Here is a 19,717-nt window from a genome sequence, read left to right as displayed (position 1 = left end):
ACATATGCTATGTAACCAGCATGTGGGAGGAGGCACAGTAGAATCAAGACTAATTTCAGATGCCAGAAGATTTGTAGGACCAGCAGAAAAAGGAGGAAAAAAGAAAAAAACCCAAAACCCACCAAAATTCCAAATCCATAGTTAAGTATTGAGGAAACTTTGTCTGGTTATAAAATGAAATATAACAGAAGTACCATTCTATTATGGCATTTAAAAAAGTCTCCTCTCAGATTGAAAACTAACATATCTGTTTAAGACTTTAAAAAAATACTGGTGCAGTATTCGAAAAGGGTTTACGTCTTTTATATCAATTCAGCCAGCCTTGGAACTTCATGGTATGTGTGGTAGCCTCATCACATCTATTTTAAAGTGAACTACACAAGGGGGATGATCAGTGGCAAAAGGCATCGAGATCAATTTTCTCCTCCCCATCAAAACATTAATCACTGCACTCTTCTAAGCAAACTTTCATATTGGTTCATCCTTGGTAGTCTTGAGAAGCATGGATCTGCAGAGAGGTGCAGAGCCAGTCCTCCACACCTGCTGGCTGGGCAGCACGTGCAGCCCAGAGGTAAGAGTGTCCCACTTTGTGCTAGCACACACACACCTATTCCCCCTCCTTGGCATGTGAGCAGAATCAGTGATGATCAGAGCAGCTACAGCCACCCAAGGTATCTGCATATATCCACATTCACTTTTGACTTTATGATTCCTAAGTCTATTAGCTCAAGATTTTAAAAGAATTTACAACTACTAGAATACAGAGAGTAGCAGAGAAGTTTTCATTCCCATTAATCTTGATGGAGACACTAATCTAAACTCACTGCAGCTGGCAATGTTGTTCATGACACTTCCACCAGACTGTCTTCTGTCTTTTCTTTCTGAATTTGCAGATACTTTCTCTCATTCCTGAAGTTTACGGGCACTCATGATTCATGATTCTGGCTAAAAAGCTGCTTAAATATGTTTTTCCCTTCCTGACATCAATCCTACTAGACGAATCACCTAAGATGTTCTGTGTGCGATATATGACTAAATCTCTCCCCTGACACCTGAGATCATCACAATTGCTACTTGCTTAGTCTCCATTGGTCTAATTTTTAGCATCCAAAATTATGTTTCTCACTAAAACATACAGCAAATGAACAACTAAGTTACAGAGAGATTGCATAAGCTTAAAACTGACACATTTAGAGACATGTAATAATGTGTTCCCAAATGAACTAGATCTTGTATCAACTCTCAACATTTAGGAGAATAAAAGAAACAATTATAGTTAAAATTTCTCAAAGGAAATTCTGAATTGCTGAACTTCAGTACCTTAAAAAAGATGTCTATGAAAATATGGCAGTGTATGCTGATGATTTCTTATGATACAGAAAAATATATCTGTAATTTCAAAATATTGTTTTAAAGAGGGGCTGGATATTTTAAGTGGTATTTATCAAGCAACTCTGTCATTAGCTAACTGTTCCAGTATTCTTTGCTAACTCTGGTAAATTGTTTTCAAAATTATCAGGCAACTAAGTGCAAGGTTACATTTAATCTCAAATACTACTGATACTACTAAATTTGAAAGAAAGGACTTTGTTATGACGTCACCAGATGTTTTTCACAGTTAAATGTGTGTTATGTGCTATGAACTGTGTGCCAACATAAAGCCACATTCTCTCTTTAAAGACATACTAATAAAATTTAGAATGAAGTTAAGGATGGATTAATCTAATCTAATTTTAGACATGTAAAGTGAGAAACCTCATCTTCACTGCTGGTCTATCTAAGCTCTGTAGTAAGCTCAATGAAGAGATACTTCTGGATATGTCTGAAAAAGATGAATCATCCTTGTGGACCACAGGTCTTGCTCCTCACCAGCTGAAGAGGTACAGATGATTCATGGCTAGCACAAGCTGAGGTGAATCCCACACTATCTGACTAAATATGGAAGGCAATTGAACAATTAGCAAATTGAAAAATTACTTACATATTTTCAAATATTACTGTTATTTGCATATAGTTGTAACATATGGGAATGGTCATAAGATAGCAATGCCATACTTGAAAGTGCAATTTTTATGAGTATAATTAATTTTGTTTATAATTAGCAAAATTCACATGACACTTGCTTGTGATGCATCTGAACCAAGACACAATAAAAAGCTTGCAGGTTTAAACATCTAAGACTGGGTTTCTATAAAAGAAGTGAAGGAGAGGTGTAACTTAAGATTCTTTTATAGAATTATTTTTACACTGTATCTTACATTATTGTCATTTAGAGAGCTTTAACCACTTCAAACTCTGTCTGCTCAGCATATTTTTATCCTTTTTTAGAAACTAGGTTTCTGCTTTATTACAAATATTATTGTATTTCACACTGTCATTCATCTTAGTGTAGACTTTGTATGAACCAACAGAGGGCAAGCATGAAGAGCATGTTTTGCATAACTAGCTCTTTGCTAGCATGCCACAAAAACATAACTGCTTTAATTGCTACATGTAGGTAGTGTCTAGAAGGTTGCTATGATTCATCTATGATGAATACATAACCCATTTACACAGCTTTAAAAAAAGAAAACATGCTACATGCTTTGCACTTAGGTGTTTTGTACTGGGCACAAACTAACAACATCAGACTGAAATATGACACTTTTTATTTGCCTCACCTGCAAGAATACCTTCAAGCACACTTTGGATCCTATGAATGTTGTTTCCCAAAATGGCTTTACTTTAAAATTACTTCCATTACCGAAAACCTTAAAAAGGCTAATAAAAATATCTGATACAGATCTTAGATAAAACTGCTACCAAGTTCTGCCAACAAACTTGATTTTTGCCACTAGCACTGACATCCCTGGTTGCATACAATAAAAGTACACATGAGCATGAATAATCTCTAAATCAGCCCGGCTGCCAACTAATCACTGAGTGAAGTGCTTATGCTGGAGAATATCCATCCTAGGCATGAGTAAGAACATGTTGTACCTGACTATCACGTCTTTCTGAAGCACCTACTGTCTGTGATGGACCAAATATAACATAACAATAACAATATAGATTTAAGCAGTTACAGTTTGATTTTAACTCAAAGATGGAGACCAGGTGCTGCTGGGAAGTGCTCATGCTCCTGGCAGAGTGCAGCGTCAGAGCAGCCTGGATTTTTTCTCCTAATGACCCAAGTCCATATAGAGGAAAATCCTTCCACTTCAGATGTCACCCACAGAAAATAGCAAGAAGACAAGTGCAGTCTGAGTCTGAACTAAGAAGGAAATACAAAAGGTGGAGAAAAACATTCTGTGAGAGGATTATTTATTTACCAGGTATGAAAATGGGGGAGAAGACAAATGCCCTACTGGATCCCTCCCAGTGAAAGGACAGAATATGTGAAAGAACTTCATGAGTGGCTCAAGAAACAGGTTTGGAGAATAACTGGGTCAATGTAGCATGAATCACTTTATTTCAATGAATGTAAACAGATTTGGGTTTTGATGCAGAGTACAGTAAGTACAGTCTATAGAAATGCAGTAAATTTGATTAGATAGAGTTTATGAATTTATTCAAATACTCTATAGCTACGTTTTACAATTTGATAAGCTATGCCTTTACAAATCATCAATCTGTATACTCTACAGCTTAAAAAAAATAAACAAAACAAAAAATTGCATTACCAACACTAATAATCAGCAAGTGACTAGGATATATTTTTCTATCTCCTTAGTAGTGATATATTAGTTTAATCTCTACAGTACTGGAAGTGCAATCCTTTCCATATGGACACCCATATGCTACATTACTAGTAACATATCTTCTAGGAAATAGCCATATGTTTCACTTTTAAACCTGCATAATTTGAAGACTTGCTTGTATTTTTACTGTTCTCACTGTGCATTTGAAATACCTGTGGGCGTTAAGTAGCATGACAATAATTAATGTTATATTGCACTACAATGCTACAATTGGAAATGCTTCCACACTCATTGCTGTTTTCAGCAATGATTAAAAAAAAAAAAAAAGACAAATATTTCTTGACTTCAGTGTTGGCTCTGCACACTTTCCCCCTCTATTCCTAGGAAGAGGGGTGAGTATTTATTAACGTAATACAAAGCAGACAAAAGAACATTCAGTCTTAACTTTGGTTCACTGAAGGCAATTCACTATTTTGCATCTTGGTGCAGCCACAGCATTGCTCCAGAGTACTGGGGGACTTCAAACATCCATCTTGCCTATTGGGCCAGGCTCAAGCCATGAGAAACTGAAAAACTGTATTGTCCAGGACCAGGCTGGATGAGGATTGTCCTCTCCATCCACTCTCCCTCCCTTTCACATCTGTCTGCTTCCAGCACTCAGGAGTGTTTGCCACAAAAGCAGGCTTACATTTTGATCAGGGAATCCATGCAACCCTCACACACAGACTGGCAAAGAGAACACAATGAATACAATACAATTGAACTCAATTGAATGCTACTGAATAAAATTTGCAAGTTATCTCACTCTCTCCTACTTCTGTATAGCTCCATCTCTTCCTAGGGATAGAGACATACTGTGGGTATAGGAAAAGACAGTGTGCAGGCTACTAATGGCAGAGAGCATTAACTTAGAAAATTCCTGAGGAAACAGATGTCATGGAGATGAGCTATTTCTGAGCCCCTAAGAAATCCAATTGCAGAGGAACTTCCATGTGATTGAGGAAAAAGTATGTCCTTGTGGAAAAGTAAAATAAAAGCTTATGCTCTTTTTCATGCCACATTTTACTTGCCATGTCTCAAATTATAACAGGTAACCAAACCCAAACCCAAACCCAACATGTAAAAAAAATGGCAGACTTCTGTTAAAATCTCTTATCCTCCAGTCTCTAGTAACTTTTGCTAGTCTAGGCACTGTAAGTATCACAGATGCTTATTAAAGAAATAATTAGGCTGGTATTGACTTTGTAAGATCGTTCTAAACACTTTGATCCATTGGTTTTGAATTAAAAATAAAAATAAAAAATTGTCCAGTGAAAGAGTCTAATCAGAACTTCTTTACTGCCACTTGTAAAAACATTTTCACAGCATGACTTTTTTAGTGACAAACAATTGTATTTTCTGTGCTGTTTCAGTATTATGTCACTATTTCTTGCTTGAATTGTTCCACAGAGAGCAAAGAAAATCCGTTTATCAGAAGGTGATTTAGTATGCAATTCATAAAATGGTTAATCTCAGTAATCTCAGTTTTTGCAGTTACACACTTACTTAAAAATACACAATCTTTATAAACTAATTATTAGGCATTACTAAAAAATCTCTATCAAAAGGTGGATTAAAAAAAGCCAGCTAGTTATTTTTTCAGTTGATTTACACTGTTGTTTATCACTGTTGTTTATGTTAAGTAAAACACATTAGTTCTCCTGAACTATCAGGTAGTGTATGCTCTTTCCTTTCTAGTGGTCACACAAGGTGAAAATGATAATAAAAGTGCAGGATATTAAGAGACTAGGTAACTTTGCTTTGTAACTGATGTCTCCATCTACACTTTTATCTACTCTACTCAAAATGAAATACAAGTTTCCAATTAAGGTTGTGATTGTAAACACAATTAACACACATGCAGAAGTTCTACATTTGAATAATTACAAAAACTTCAGTTACCTCATATTATTGCATATATATGCATCTTTCTCCACAATGAAAATAATATACCTCAGTGGGACTACTTATAGCAAGAAATCTGCAAAATTAAACTCTAAATATAGAAATTACATTTATATAACCCAATACTATATCAAACATGATTTTATTTCTTTTCTTCTGCCCTTGGTTTATGCCAGCAGCAGATGATGAATTTAATTTGAGTTATAGTTCCCACATTCATGTGTGTTTATATACACTAATTCATCACTACACAGAAAAGCCCTAAAGTATATTAACACAATATGTTATGTTTTCAGGCATCTGCTTTATTTGAGAACCAGAAAATATAAATGATAAACTATTACTACCAATCTCATTTACAATAACTCATTATTTTACTAAAATAAGACTGAAAAAAATTTTCATCTATAAAATACAGCCATAAAGAAAATAGTGTACAAATGTGCTAACCACTGATTTTGAATTTACTTATAGCCTGAGATCCATTTGCACCACATGTCTTCTGATATGTAATTGAAATACTTATTTCAGAAATAAAAATAATTAGCTCAGAAAAACTTGGAATTTACTAGGAGAGAAATTAGGGGGTATCGCAGTTAGTAACAGTCTTTTCTGCCATCGGTTTTATATTCTTACAGTCCAACATACAAAACAAATTGAACATAGTCCTGCACTGTTCCTGAATATTTCAATCCTGAATTTTAAAAAAAAGAGATAAGTTTCAGTGCTTTTAATTCTGATTATTGTTCTTTCTCCTCAAAGCTGTATAACAATGTAAATGCCAAAACGGGATCTTTGAAAACTAGAAGTAAATTGACTTGCAGAGCTGACTGCAGAATTAATTTACTAGAACAAAAGAATAGATTACAGCATATGAAGACTGCCATGACACATTGATTTCCATATTTAATCATGTCACTGCAGGAAATTTTCTGTGGTAACTTCCAGGCTTCATAATTTTGTATATATCACCTACACATATGGTATGTGTATGTGACACATACACATATGATCAACACGATCACTTGGAGCAGCAGGACCAACACCAAACCTGTCACAAACCAGCACTGGATCTTCAACACGGTGCCCTAAGAGAACACAGGGCAAACAAAGCACATTCAGTTCCCACCTGTGTCAGTGTGCACACGTTTCCCTTCTCCTGTCCTCAAAAAACGAACACAACCTGAAAAGCCCAATGCCCCCCTTCAACATGACCTGCTGTTTTATTCCAGTCAAGGGAGGCAGAGGAGTAATCTCAAAGTTGCCAATTTCCTATGAGGTTTTGGAGTACTCTCTTCTGAGGAGCCATCAATGCTCACATGGAGGAAACAATTGCAGCGTGACATCAGGGGCTGAACCTGAGCTCAGCACACAAGCGCAAATCCAGAGTAAATCATGCTTCATCAGCAGTGTTCCTCTGAAATATCCATGTACTGTGACATAGAAATATTAAACAGAACAGAAAAACATGACTAATCTGAAAGTTTCTTTTCAATATCTTTGAAGTGATGCACAAAAGAGTGGTATTCTTTGACGTCTCATAAAATATCAGCTTCCAGAGGATGTATGCCCAGTTTTAAATAACTTGGGTTTTTCACTCCAGAGTAAACAACAGATCTGTAGTAAAGTACACAGAAACAGGTATTTCCTATCTTAAAATGGTTTCAATATTCAAGCTAAGTGATTTTTACCCATCTGATGTTCACATAACAGCAAAATGCAGAAGAATGGCTTAATTCTTCTTTGTCTTTCCTCCTAAATGGTCTCTTGAGCCAGAAGAAAAAGCAGGCATACATAAAGAAACACAGCAGATACCATCAATGTCTAATGCTGTTCTATGGTCCCATCAACTGTGACACAATTTCCTACCACTCACAATAGGGCTGCATCTACACCACAACAAGAGATCCATTTTTCATCTTTTCAAATGGGGTGGTAGGTAACTCTCTTTGGCATGAATTGAAACTTTGGTAAAAAAATTAAAAACCCATAACTTTGGGAGATCAGTATGAACACAAATCCCAATTATCTTCTAGAATATACCATATTTGTACAAAGAAACACACATATATATCTTAACTTAATCTGATATTCTTATATGGTTGAAGCTATTTATTAGTATAAAACTGCATAGGGCTCTAAGACAGTTTAATGAGTGCCATAAAGTTGTACTTCCCTAATTCTGAGATACTGTTAAATATTTCCTCAATAGAAATGATGACCATCAAACATTGTCAAATACAGAACTATTCCTTTGAACTTTACGTATATACATTACTTTTATACACACACACACACACACATCCACAGACACATTTATTTATACATGTATGTATGTCCTTCACATTCATTTCCACCATACTAGAAATAGAATTTATCCAAGATGCTTAGCATTTCCTAGATTTACAAATCCTGTTTGTCAGTTTTGCAGTTAGCTCACTCTCAGTAATTTTCTTGGTGCTGTCCTCAGACACTACATTGGGCCTTTTAAATTTAACAAATATTTTCCTTATATTTGAGATATTTAACATAGAAGGATTGTGCCAAGGATCTTTTATGACTTAAAAATAATATTGTATTGTACACATATAAGTATATACCACACTTGGAAAATTATTATAATTTTAGTAATGAGTAACGGAAAGCCATATTTCATGCAGGGATTCATGAGTCATAATCTGTGATGATCATCACATATACATAAAGGCATGCTGCAATTCCAGATGTTATAAATTCATACAGGCAATGTTTGAATCACAATTAAGAGTTTCAAAACTGCTACCTTTTCTATTTATAGCAAACATATATATTTGTAGAACTGACTGGCTCTGAGGTCACATTTAAGGGCAGAGAAAGCCATCAGGACCTCTGCCTTCTCTCAAGCAGCAGACAGATGATACTGTCTGACCAGACAACCCTGCTTCAAGTCAGAGGTCACTGGCATAAAATAAACTTTACTGCTGGCTCAGGGCAATGTGTTTGAGAATTCTCACTCACTTTTCTCCATCCTGTTTTCCAGGTTCAGCAATGCACTTTTGCTATGGCTGCCACCTCTGTTTTCAATGATGCTGACCAACCACAGTGATGGCACTATATTCATATGTAAGTAAATAAATAAGGATTCTTTCACAAGGCATCTCCACTATTTGTAATTGCTTACGTAATTTTAAAATGAAAAAAATCAATATTAAAATCAAGATTAAAATTGGATGAATTGTGCAAGTGTGCATTTTTCTTATTCTGTGTATTGACAGGATATTCCAGAAAATTACCCAGACATATTTTTTGTCAGTTTATTTTTCTGTCCCAAAAATAATGTATGTCAATTCATGTTTCTGTTTGATTTTGAGATTCACTGATCAATTTTATCTCATTTTGCTTTCAGTCTCACCCACTATCTTCTCTAGAAATGAGACTGAGGGTATCATCTTCGTATCTTTCCACCTTCCCAGGCATTATATTTCTTTCATGTTCTTTGAGAATCAAAAAAAGCCATTATCTTCCTTATACTAATCCTTTTTTTCCAACAATCTTGTAAGAAAGATTTAACATAAGAAGGATTCCTTGTATCCAGTATGTTTCCATACATTCAGGCACAGTCAGATTTAAAAGAGCATCTGAAACATCAATAATTGAAGTTTTATTACAGGGAAGACTTCTGAAGTTGTTTATTTCTCTTCAATATTTCCACAGTCTGGTGTAACCAAGCAGATTTTTTTACCAGAAGCAGATAAAATTTTAAGACAGATTGGAACTGGATGATTTAAATATTTTATAACATAAGGAATAGCATATATTTTTTTTCATTGTTAAGAAAAAAAGAAAAGAAACCAAAAAGAAAAGAAAGCAAAAAGAAAAAGCAGTCTAAACTGAACATGCTGTAAAATCTCATCCACTCAACCAACAACATGAGTGGCAGAAATTTGTAAAGCGGGAGACAGTTTAACCAGCACAAAGGAAACTTTCAGATCTCTGGTAAAAATGCCTCATAATTTATAAAACAATAAGCAAACTAGTAGAACATATTCTGTATCATACACAAAATCCCTCAAGAACAGCTACTTGGGAAAAACCATTTTCAAGTAAGTTTAAATATGCACCAGCCTAATGAAACTGCATGTGACCCATACAATAAAAATGTCAGACTTCTCTTAAAATCTCTTATCCTCAGACTCTAGTAACTTTTTTGAGTTCAAATATGGTAAGTATCACAGACTCCCAAAAACTATTACCAGTGTCATGCCACTGGCATGCTGAGACTGCTGTTTTTCATGCTGACCATGACCAACTCGCTGGTTCTTTGTATTTTCCAGTTTCATTTTATTTACCTCTGACCTCCAGTTTTATACATCGAATGTGATCTCTGAAGGGTAAGGACCCGAGGGACTCTTTTATTCTGTTTTTAAACGATGCCTAGTGCAAGTGGATTCCCCAGTTTGCTGCCAGAGATTTTGCAGTCACTCACAGTGCTGCAATAAACAGTACAGTAACACAGCAGATTAAAGATTGCTCTTGTGCAGCTTAGTGCATGTGGGGACAGTAACATCGTGGCAACAGCATTACCGAAGGTAGTGAAGGCGTATCTTACAGAGAGAGTAACAAATTAAATAAACTGTTTCAAATAAGCAAAAATAAATGCTTTCAGACATTGCAAGTTTGTGTATTCTGTTCTTATATTCCGCCAAACACACTCCTATGCAGCCCTGGAATCCAGTTCTCTACAGAGTATGGGAAAGAGAAACCTTGTCAACAATACAGGTTTTAGACGGAAAAAGACACAAAATGCACTGTCAGACATGGTGAGAGACCAGAGAGTAGTGGTGGTGGGCTCAGACCCAGCCCTCAGTATCCCCACACTGCAGCTGGAATGTGCATGATCTGTTGGCCTTAGGTCAGTGTATGCACACAGAATCATGAGCTCCTGCATGGGCACAATCTGCTACCACAAAAGTTTCATAATACTTACGAATTATTTTAAAATCACATTAATTAAATGGGAAAAGAAAAAAAGAAAATAAAATCAAAGAACCATCTTATGAATTAATGAAGCCTGGTTTCCAAAGGATTTATGTTGTTGCTGATTTTTTAATTGCATTATGGTAAGACTTTAGGAAAAAAACCTCTAATATTCTATGTATGAAAAGAACCAACATAGGAAGGAAAAGCCATTATTGAGTAAGGAACTGAACCAGAAGAGAAATCCTTTCTGAGGATGAGGTACTCTGAAATCCGATACAGCATTCATTTTAACAATTAGAGCATTCATAATAGCTATTTTTACCTGGATCTTTGAACACCTAATAAAAATTGACATACGTTGATGATAGGGGCAACTATTGGTGTTTCTACCTTTCACCCAGAAGATTGTTTTAACAAAATTTACTGGAACTTAAAACATCTGAGACTTATCTCAAATTCATTGAAAACCTAAAAGGTAAGCATGTTTGTAGGAGGGCCAAAGCAGAAGCAAATTTGCAAGCAAACACAATGACATGGAACACTGTAAAAAGGTGAGGCAAAACTAGTACTAGTTAGGTTAGCTGCTTAATTTCATCCTTCATGCCTCCATCTGATGATGACAGAATGGTAATTAAGCATGAGATCCCAACAAACCCCTGTCACACTGAATGTGCAGAATAGATTGCTTTTCACTGAATGAGAATACATTTAAAATTTCTTACTAACTTCAAAATACACTGTTATTTTTGCACACAATATGCTTTCATGCTTACAACCTAGGGATATGGTAACACAGCTACTGTGTCTGTGTTCTTTGCAAAAATTAAGATCTGACGGCATGTCCATAACTATACTGTGAGCTAGACTGAATTGTATTATCATCACAATTTTACACACAGGAACTGAGATGAAGATTAAAACCAGAAATGGTCAGAGGGTTGAAACTATCAAATAATGCTGAAGTGCTTGGCAACAGAAGTTTTCAACATAGCTCATGAGAGCATCCTGATTTCACCTATGCACCCTAAATACAGTAGGTCAGTACACTGGGACACAGAGGGGCCTGTAAAAATCTAGATGCCTTGCCCAGCACCACACAGGAAGCCTCTGGCAGAGGCATGCAGCAATTCAGCTCTCTGGCAGAGCACTTGGCTGCCTTAGTATGACACTATGCTTTTTTCTACAGTCACCAATTCATTCACCACATATTTTCCAACTTCCGCAATAAAAGAAGCAGATGTACTACAGACAACAGCCTCATTGCAGCCCTAATGTGTCCCCAATACACATTTGAATTTGTCCTGTTCAAAGGAGAGAATGGAATGCATTATGCAACAGATATTTAAAACCTATCATGCAATGTACACAAAATAACCATGCAACTAATCATGCAGAACTTTCTTCACCAGCGCATTAATCTTAAGAAGCACTTGGAATCTTAAAGTTAAATAAGCTTTTTTTCTTTCTTGGTTTTTTTTTTTTTTTTTTTTTTGTGATTTGTGGAACTATAAAATTAAAACAATCCACAGCTACCATCAATGGTTCTCATACAAACATGCAACAACCTGTTTCTCCTTCTTGAGACTAAGCTGATAAAAAAATCTCAGGATTCTGGAGGAATATGCTCTAGTGAGCATTCATCCCCACTCCCCATTCATCGCCAGCCCCATGCTCTTTTCTTGATGTTTCTACTTCATGTTTTTCCCCTATTTCATTGACCAACTCCTGGTTCCTATTTCCAAACATTTTCTGCCCTTTTTTTCCTTCAAACATTTCAAAACTGTTGCCTTATCTTTGTAGCTCTAACACCAAGCCTACACTTGGATTTTATTCTCCTCTATTTCCAGCAAAAACTTTCTGCTTTTCTCCCAGCATTTTTCTGCATGGCTTTTCCCTTGACATCCACTTTTAATATGAGTGATCATTCCTCCTCACAGATCCAGAGTGCTGGATGGAGGAGTGCATGGTGCACAGGAAGTATTTTCTTTGCTGGCTTCTCCCACTGGACAAAGGGTTTGTTACTTCATAGTTGCAATAGCAGATGAGAGAGTCCTTAAAGGTCTGTGCCCTTTTTCCAGACAATTTAAATAGAGAACTGTAAAGAGATACATAATACCCCCTACAGACCAAGCAGTGCCAACCTCTGACAGGTATTCTATGAGTATATGCAAACATATACTTACAATTTTGGCACATGTGGATGAATTTGTACAAGGAGAGAAATTACACTAGTATGACCCTGACTTCAAACTTCATGCAATTTCAATGTCATGACAGCTACTCTATGAAATTAATTTATTAATGGTTCAGGTGGACAAAACAATATAACTTAATTACTGAAAACTGCTGAACTATTTGAACAAATATTTTCCAGAAGGTTGAACTGAAAAATGTATCTCCCATGGAAAAATTATTCCCAAAGGTGTGGACAAATTGCAAAGGCATTCAAAACAGGTGTCTAATGAAGAATGCCAAACAGTCACAGCTGTGGAACACACTATCCCCTACAACTAGGAAACTATTTGTAGTATGTTATTGAGAGTATTACCTATTGGATAGAAAAATGGTAGAAATTTACCATATTTTTCTTACCCATCATTAAGAAAACACTTACTGTCAAGTAATTTATTATTCAGTAAGTTACATTTTCATATGATACAATTGAGGAATGCAATAAAAGGAAAGGCATTGTCTTGAAGCATGCCACCAACACTGCTTCACCTCCTCTAAAGAACTTGAAAGCATTACAAAGTGTTGAATCTCCTAAAAGGAGTAACTGCAGCTGAAAGCCATTAGTGTGCAATGCGACAGCAGCCAGCGTAAGAGATGAATGAGACCATCCTATTGATAAGGTCACAATCGATCTGAGGCAGATTTTTTAAATTAGTAAAATGTTGCAGCACTTTAGAAAGTGTCACCAACAGCTCTTCTCCATGAAAAATGCTCCAACTTGTCAGAAAGCTGTAATTTATTATTTTAAACAAAAAAATTGCCTCATAGTGATAGAGGATCATGTGTGACTTTTGTTGAAAGTGAGCTTAATTTTCTGAAGATAATATTCAGATCTGTACTCATAAGTTTCCTCTATAACTATTCTTAGAAAGATGATCTTCCAGAGTCATATGAACTGCTAGGATAGAGGCGAGGTTGGTCAGACCCAGGCACCGGTTGGCCAGAGAAGCCATGGAGGGCTCACCCCTGGCAGTGTTCAAGGCCAGGATGGATGGGGCTCTGAACAACCTGATCAAGTGAAAAGTGTCCCATAGTGAGAGGGTCTTCAAGGGCCCTTCCAATCCTAAACATTCAATGACTCCATGATACATTCAGATTGAAAATATACTAAAGATAATTATTTTTATGTATATATATATATATATATATATATATACACATACATACATACATACACACACACACACACACACACACACACACACATACATGTATGCATATTTACATGTGTGTGTATGTATGCATTAAAAAAGGTGATAGCCAACTTCAATTTCTTCAGAATAAGAAAAACTGCATAAGGAATTCTTAAATGGCCTGGCCGTCCAATCACTTCCAGTACTTCAGCATACAGGATAGACAGCTGAAAACTGAAAGGATCGTGACTTCATGGAAGTTAAAACAAAAAAGCAGATGCTCATCCTCAGGGCCTTTCAAACAAAGGCTGTTCCTATGAGTTGCAAAGCACCCTTATCCTCCATTGTATGTCTCTATGCTCAGACCCTGGCAGAATCTGAAGTGTTGAGAGCAATATGGTAATGATGTTCACACACCCAGTATGGAAAACCATATCATTTGAGAAAGAGAGAAGCACAAAGGAATGGAATACTTCAGTTTTTTAATGCAAATTGACCTAACCTTTTTTCACAGACTTTAGAAAGAATTTTTCCCAAACACTACAGCTCCTGTTAAGCTGGTGCTTTTCAAGTTTCCTTTAAAAATATGTTTTTGAACACCGAAGAAGACTGAAAATGCCAATGACCAAGGTCATACAAGGACACAGTTTCTGACTGAACCCAGGCACTAACAGTGAATAAACTCCAATACATTAGTAGACATAAAAGCTGTGGTGCAAAGCATGTATTCTGGAATAACAAAACACTTACTGTTTCTATATGAAAGAGAGAATAAGCATTAAATACAAAATGTATGTCTACTGTCCCAGTTGTATTTGAAAGTCTCTCTTCCTAATGCTTACACTTTTCAATTCTGCATTTATTTAACAAATAACCTTAACTCACTGAATCACATGTCCTTAATTGTTGCCAGTCTCAACTGAGAAATGGCTTACAGCTGAGTCAATATAAGACCTGCTTATTAAAAGAGGAACAATTCAACAGTAAATAAAAGCAAAGTGGGACAAGTTTTTCTTGAAAGCTTATAGTGTAATTACTGTTTTCATGATACTTGATCTTTGTATAAGTCCTTTAAAAAGGATAAAAATATCCATACAGCATGTGGCATGGGTACAGTTCATACTGGCAGATCCAGATATGCATATATTTGGAGCATACTTCGTCTCAAAGTTAAAAGAATTTTACATTGCATTAGGAAAAAACACAGAATGTACTGCTACAGTTAGAGTAATGAACAGTGTACTAAAACTAAAACTAACACTGTAAATCTAACAGATCTTCCTGTTAATGTAAGGTAACAGCAACTGTAGGTGATAAAATAAAAAAGTAATGAAATGGTAAATTTACTAACAGTATCATTTACACAGCTACAGTGCATACTCTAAATACTTTGTTGAGTACTTTCAAGAGAGTAAGCAGTGACACTATTTAAATTTCACTATAAATACAAAATGTGTCAATAACACAAAATTTAAAATTCTTGTGTAAATAACTGGACTATGTCAAGATTATAGTATAGCATTTACTTCATCATGTCGCAACTTGTTAGAAAATGCTATAGCCTGAACGGTAGCAGGCTGGGGTTAGAATTAACCTTTCTCTACAGATATGTTATTTCCTTTTTATATTCTTGTGAAGCATGTGATCCTAGTTATTCTTAGATGCAAGATTTATTGGCCTATTGGTCTGGTAAGCAAATAACACACTTAAGGACCTGAAATCCTCACATTTAATTAGCATGGTATCTTCTTGTCTGAGAGCAATAAAAATGAACTATAACTAAAGAACACTTCATGTGCAGGTATGTATTCTGCATGCAAGTCCTACATGATTAATTCCAGTGATGTTCTCTGTTGAATGTCTTCTCACAGTCAAGAATCAATGGAGCTAGGTCCTACAAGCTGAAGATAACAATTTCTAAAAGCAATAAATGTTTCTCAAATTCAGACTCAACTCAAAAAATTTAAACTAAATGGTCTCAAGGGAACTGTATGTTCCCTTAAATTCAAGCAAATATTCAAATGACTAATCAAAAGTATTTTCTATTGCAATTCTGTGAAAGAAAAAAGTATCTTGAAATCAGCATGACAGACCTGCTGCTTTAGTTCCTTCTTAAATTGTGGAAGCCTGGTGTGGAAGACCTTAATCAAATAAAATGTCAAGTATACAGCATGAGGACATGTGAAGGATGTTTGTTGCATTGAGTTTTTCAATTTCAAAGAACTATCAGAATAATAGTAAACCCTAAAATTTACCACATAACCAACAGCAATAATAAATATCATAGTTTGAGAGAAAAACTCTGTATCCATATGATAGTATATCAGTGCATATTTTATATAAATTATGTGTTTAAAGTGTTGTAAGTTGCACTGCAAAATGCAGTGAAGGAACTAGGACACTTCTCACCAAACTCAATTATTTTCCTCTTATCCACATGTCACGGAATCATAATGGTTCCTTCTCACTCTTCTGATTCCACAAATTGGATACCTTGCAGAGTGGCCCTGGCATGAATCCCACCACCACAATGGAAAGAGAGGAGATTGGTCACCTGGGTGGAGTCTCCTCTACACAAGTCCTTTTCCTCTATTAAGGAAATTCTCAATACAACTTTCATGTGCAATTTCTTATGGGACTTTGGAGAGCTTGAAGGATGCATGAAGACATTCTTGTAGGGTTTCACTACATGCTTCTCTTCTATCAGGATCAAAACTATCTGCTTCCTCATGATCCCACTACAGCGACTGGATGACAGCAAGTTGTCTAAGCAATTTGAGGGGAAAGATATAAGACTCTTAAAAATGTAGAAAAAATTGTGTTAGGAAAATAGTGCATATGCATTTTGCCTCAAGAGATCATGGTTTATGAGTATTTGACACAGTTCAATTACTGACAAATAATAGCTTTTCCTGAAACTGTATGGGTTTTATCAACTGTCACCATTATCTTGACTTTTTGTGATTTTATAAATGTGTAGGATGTTAATTAAACTCATAAATAAGGGTAGTGAAAAAATCAATGCAGTTATTTCTAGGAATACAAAACCCACAAATTAAATTATTTAAAAAGTTAGGAAAAGACTGCAAAATTTACCTCGAAAACATTAAAAGTTAATTATTCTTTCTAATTAACAGAAATGCAGAGCACAGATAAAGCCTCTGATGACAAGTCTTTCCTCAGGCATCAAAAGCTCTCTTTAAACACAGTGTACTGATGAACTATGTAACAAAAAAGAGGGTTAGCTGTAGCTTTTCTGTTTTCTTGCACTGATATAAAGACGACAGAATATCTAAGTAACTGTTTACCACACAGTGTGGGGTTGCTTTGCTCCTTATTTCTTCATCCCTGCAAGTATTGTAACTTGAAAGACCTCAATTTACATAGAAATAAGGCACTACTGCTTTTACACAGGTACCCCCAGTTGCAACTGTGCAGACAAGAGTTTTAAAACTCATAATCTCTTCTTAGGTAGACTTGGTCAGGGATGACTGGCTAATTGGGAGAAAACACATGAAAGCACCTCAAAATCCAATTAGCACTTTGTTGCAATTAAATAGCTTTGCTATTCTGTAGAGATATGGCTTTGATCTTGCTCTGAAAAGTGTCCTTTCTTAAAGCTGATGTTTTGACTTTTTTCTCAGTAATTAGTGCTAATTGTAAAGCTATTCCTGACATGCTATAAACAGTATTTTGCTGCGTTTGACACAATGACCTTAAATCAGTGTTCTCTTTTGTCTATATTGTACTGGTTTATTATTGGCCTAGCTACTTTACTCATTATTAAATGCACAATATGTAAAACATATTAGTCAGATGAAACAAATTACCTAGGTTTTAGAGCTTTTATGGATACCTTCACTGATAATATTAAAACTTTGATTTTACAATTACACTGATCTGCTCTTTTAAATTTCTTTTTTTTTTTTTTTTTTTTTTGAACTGGACTGGAAAAGATGAGTTTTGATTTATGTCTGTTGTTTTGGTTTTTTTTTTTTCCAGTCTACTCTAAGAAGTACACTGAATAATGAACTGGTCAAATAATTCTTATTCCAGTTTTCTTGACCACTATTCATTCCCTCTAAGCTACACTTCTTACAGCTACAAGTTTACTGGCTGCATTATTGACCTCCAAAAAGAAGAGCTAGTTATAACATACGTTTTGATCTCAAATGCAAACTCATTAACACAAATATATGAACTATTTTATGCACTAGTATTACACTTGACGGGAAAAATGACAGTGATTTTTGTTGGCTTTTTGTATGCATGAAGCTGCCAGAAGGTCAACTGATAGTTTCTATTGTTTGTTCTTCTCCTTGTCTCTCTTAATTCTGCAATTCAAGAAATCACCACAATACAGAAAACATAACTGTGATGTCCATTTGACTCAGGCCAAGAATTCAAAACAGATCTCACAATCTCAGACAGTAACTTGAACACTCCCATACATACAATATTCACTGTATTATCTTTCTCAATTTTCCCTAGTGGGATTCGATTAGTATAAAATGCTTACATACTACGTGTTTAGCTAGCTGTGAAAAACAGTGATTAATCTTTAGAACGGAGTGAGAAATCCAGCTCTGGGATACAAGACAGAAGCTTTTTCTGTCTTTCATACAGAGGAACCAATGTACAACAACAACAGAACAAGTAACAAATTTTGTATTTCTTTTTCTTAAACTTATTCATTAAAAAAATACTATTTTTGTCTTTTCTATGCAAGGAGTTCAAAAAATATCAATTAATTCATTCACAGTCAAAGCATGGGTTGAAAGTTAGGAGAATTGTGAATTTCAACAGCAATTCCATTATTCTCAGTTTACCACAGTCCTTTGACCTATTATTTTTGATGTGCTTGAGACAAATTTCACCTGCTGTGGTTATCAACTTGATATGCTACTGAGATTTCAGTTGTGGCAATCCAACTTGTATCGACAAGGGCTGAGGCCAAAGTAGCTGCTGCTTTGCAATGGCATTAAGTGTCACACTGCCACATGCCACTGAACAGAATCAGAGAAAGATACACTTCCAAGTAGGTCAAGTAATTTAACTGTTGTTCCCACTAAATAGTTCTACACAGGCTACAAAAGTTATTGTTTTAGTAACATAGTTAGACATACAAACCTCAGGCAACAGGATCAATATTTTAATGATCTGTTTTCAGGGTTGAAAAAACAATTATAAGACCCGCTAGATTTTGAGGAAAATATTTATGTTAGCTCAGAAATGTTTTTTCCATCTACAAGCTTTGAATAAGTGACTGAACAGTCAGCTAAATATTTATCCCTAAAAAGAAAAGACAAAGCATTTTATACTGAGGTTACTCACAAGAAAGGCAGATCATATTAAGGCCTAATCCTGCACTTTCTGACGTCAATGGGATTCTTGCCATTGGCCTCAATGGGAAAAAAGAGGGCCATTAAAATATAATTTTACTTTTAGTCAGTCTTAATTATACAATGATGGAATAATTAATTCAATTGTTTGATTCATAACATTTTAGCATTTATAAACACAATTAAAACAGCTTTGAGATACTAATTAAATTTTAGGGGCATCTTTTAAAATAACATTTACCTATTAACTCTAGTAACAAGCATTAGAACAAAACCTAAATGGTATACATTCAGTTTGGAAGCTACAGGTGCGTCACTACTAATGACATATACATTATACCACTGTTCTAAAAAACCAAATGCTTTGAGAAGAGTAATGAGGAGGCTGCCAGCAGTGCACTCCAGCCCATTAGTTTCCACTTCCTGC

General features: G+C 35.4%; 1 protein-coding gene across 1 annotated transcript in view; it reads right to left on the bottom strand.

Moving 5' to 3' along the window:
• LOC121352123 (F-box/LRR-repeat protein 17-like) overlaps positions 1-19,326 on the bottom strand; it is a 63,118-nt gene extending 43,792 nt beyond the window's left edge. The window contains exon 1 of the mRNA XM_041464794.1: positions 19,283-19,326. Within this exon, the coding sequence (XP_041320728.1) occupies positions 19,283-19,298 (16 nt within the window). The 5' untranslated portion in view covers positions 19,299-19,326. The remainder of the gene's footprint in view (positions 1-19,282) is intronic.
• Positions 19,327-19,717: the final 391 nt, after the last annotated feature.

This window comes from Pyrgilauda ruficollis, unplaced genomic scaffold (genome assembly GCF_017590135.1).
Source record: "Pyrgilauda ruficollis isolate IOZ18807 unplaced genomic scaffold, ASM1759013v1 scaffold184, whole genome shotgun sequence".
Lineage (NCBI taxonomy): Eukaryota > Metazoa > Chordata > Aves > Passeriformes > Passeridae > Pyrgilauda > Pyrgilauda ruficollis.
The sequence above is the reverse complement of the archived record's forward strand: the minus strand, read 5'-3'. Positions and strand labels throughout refer to the sequence as shown.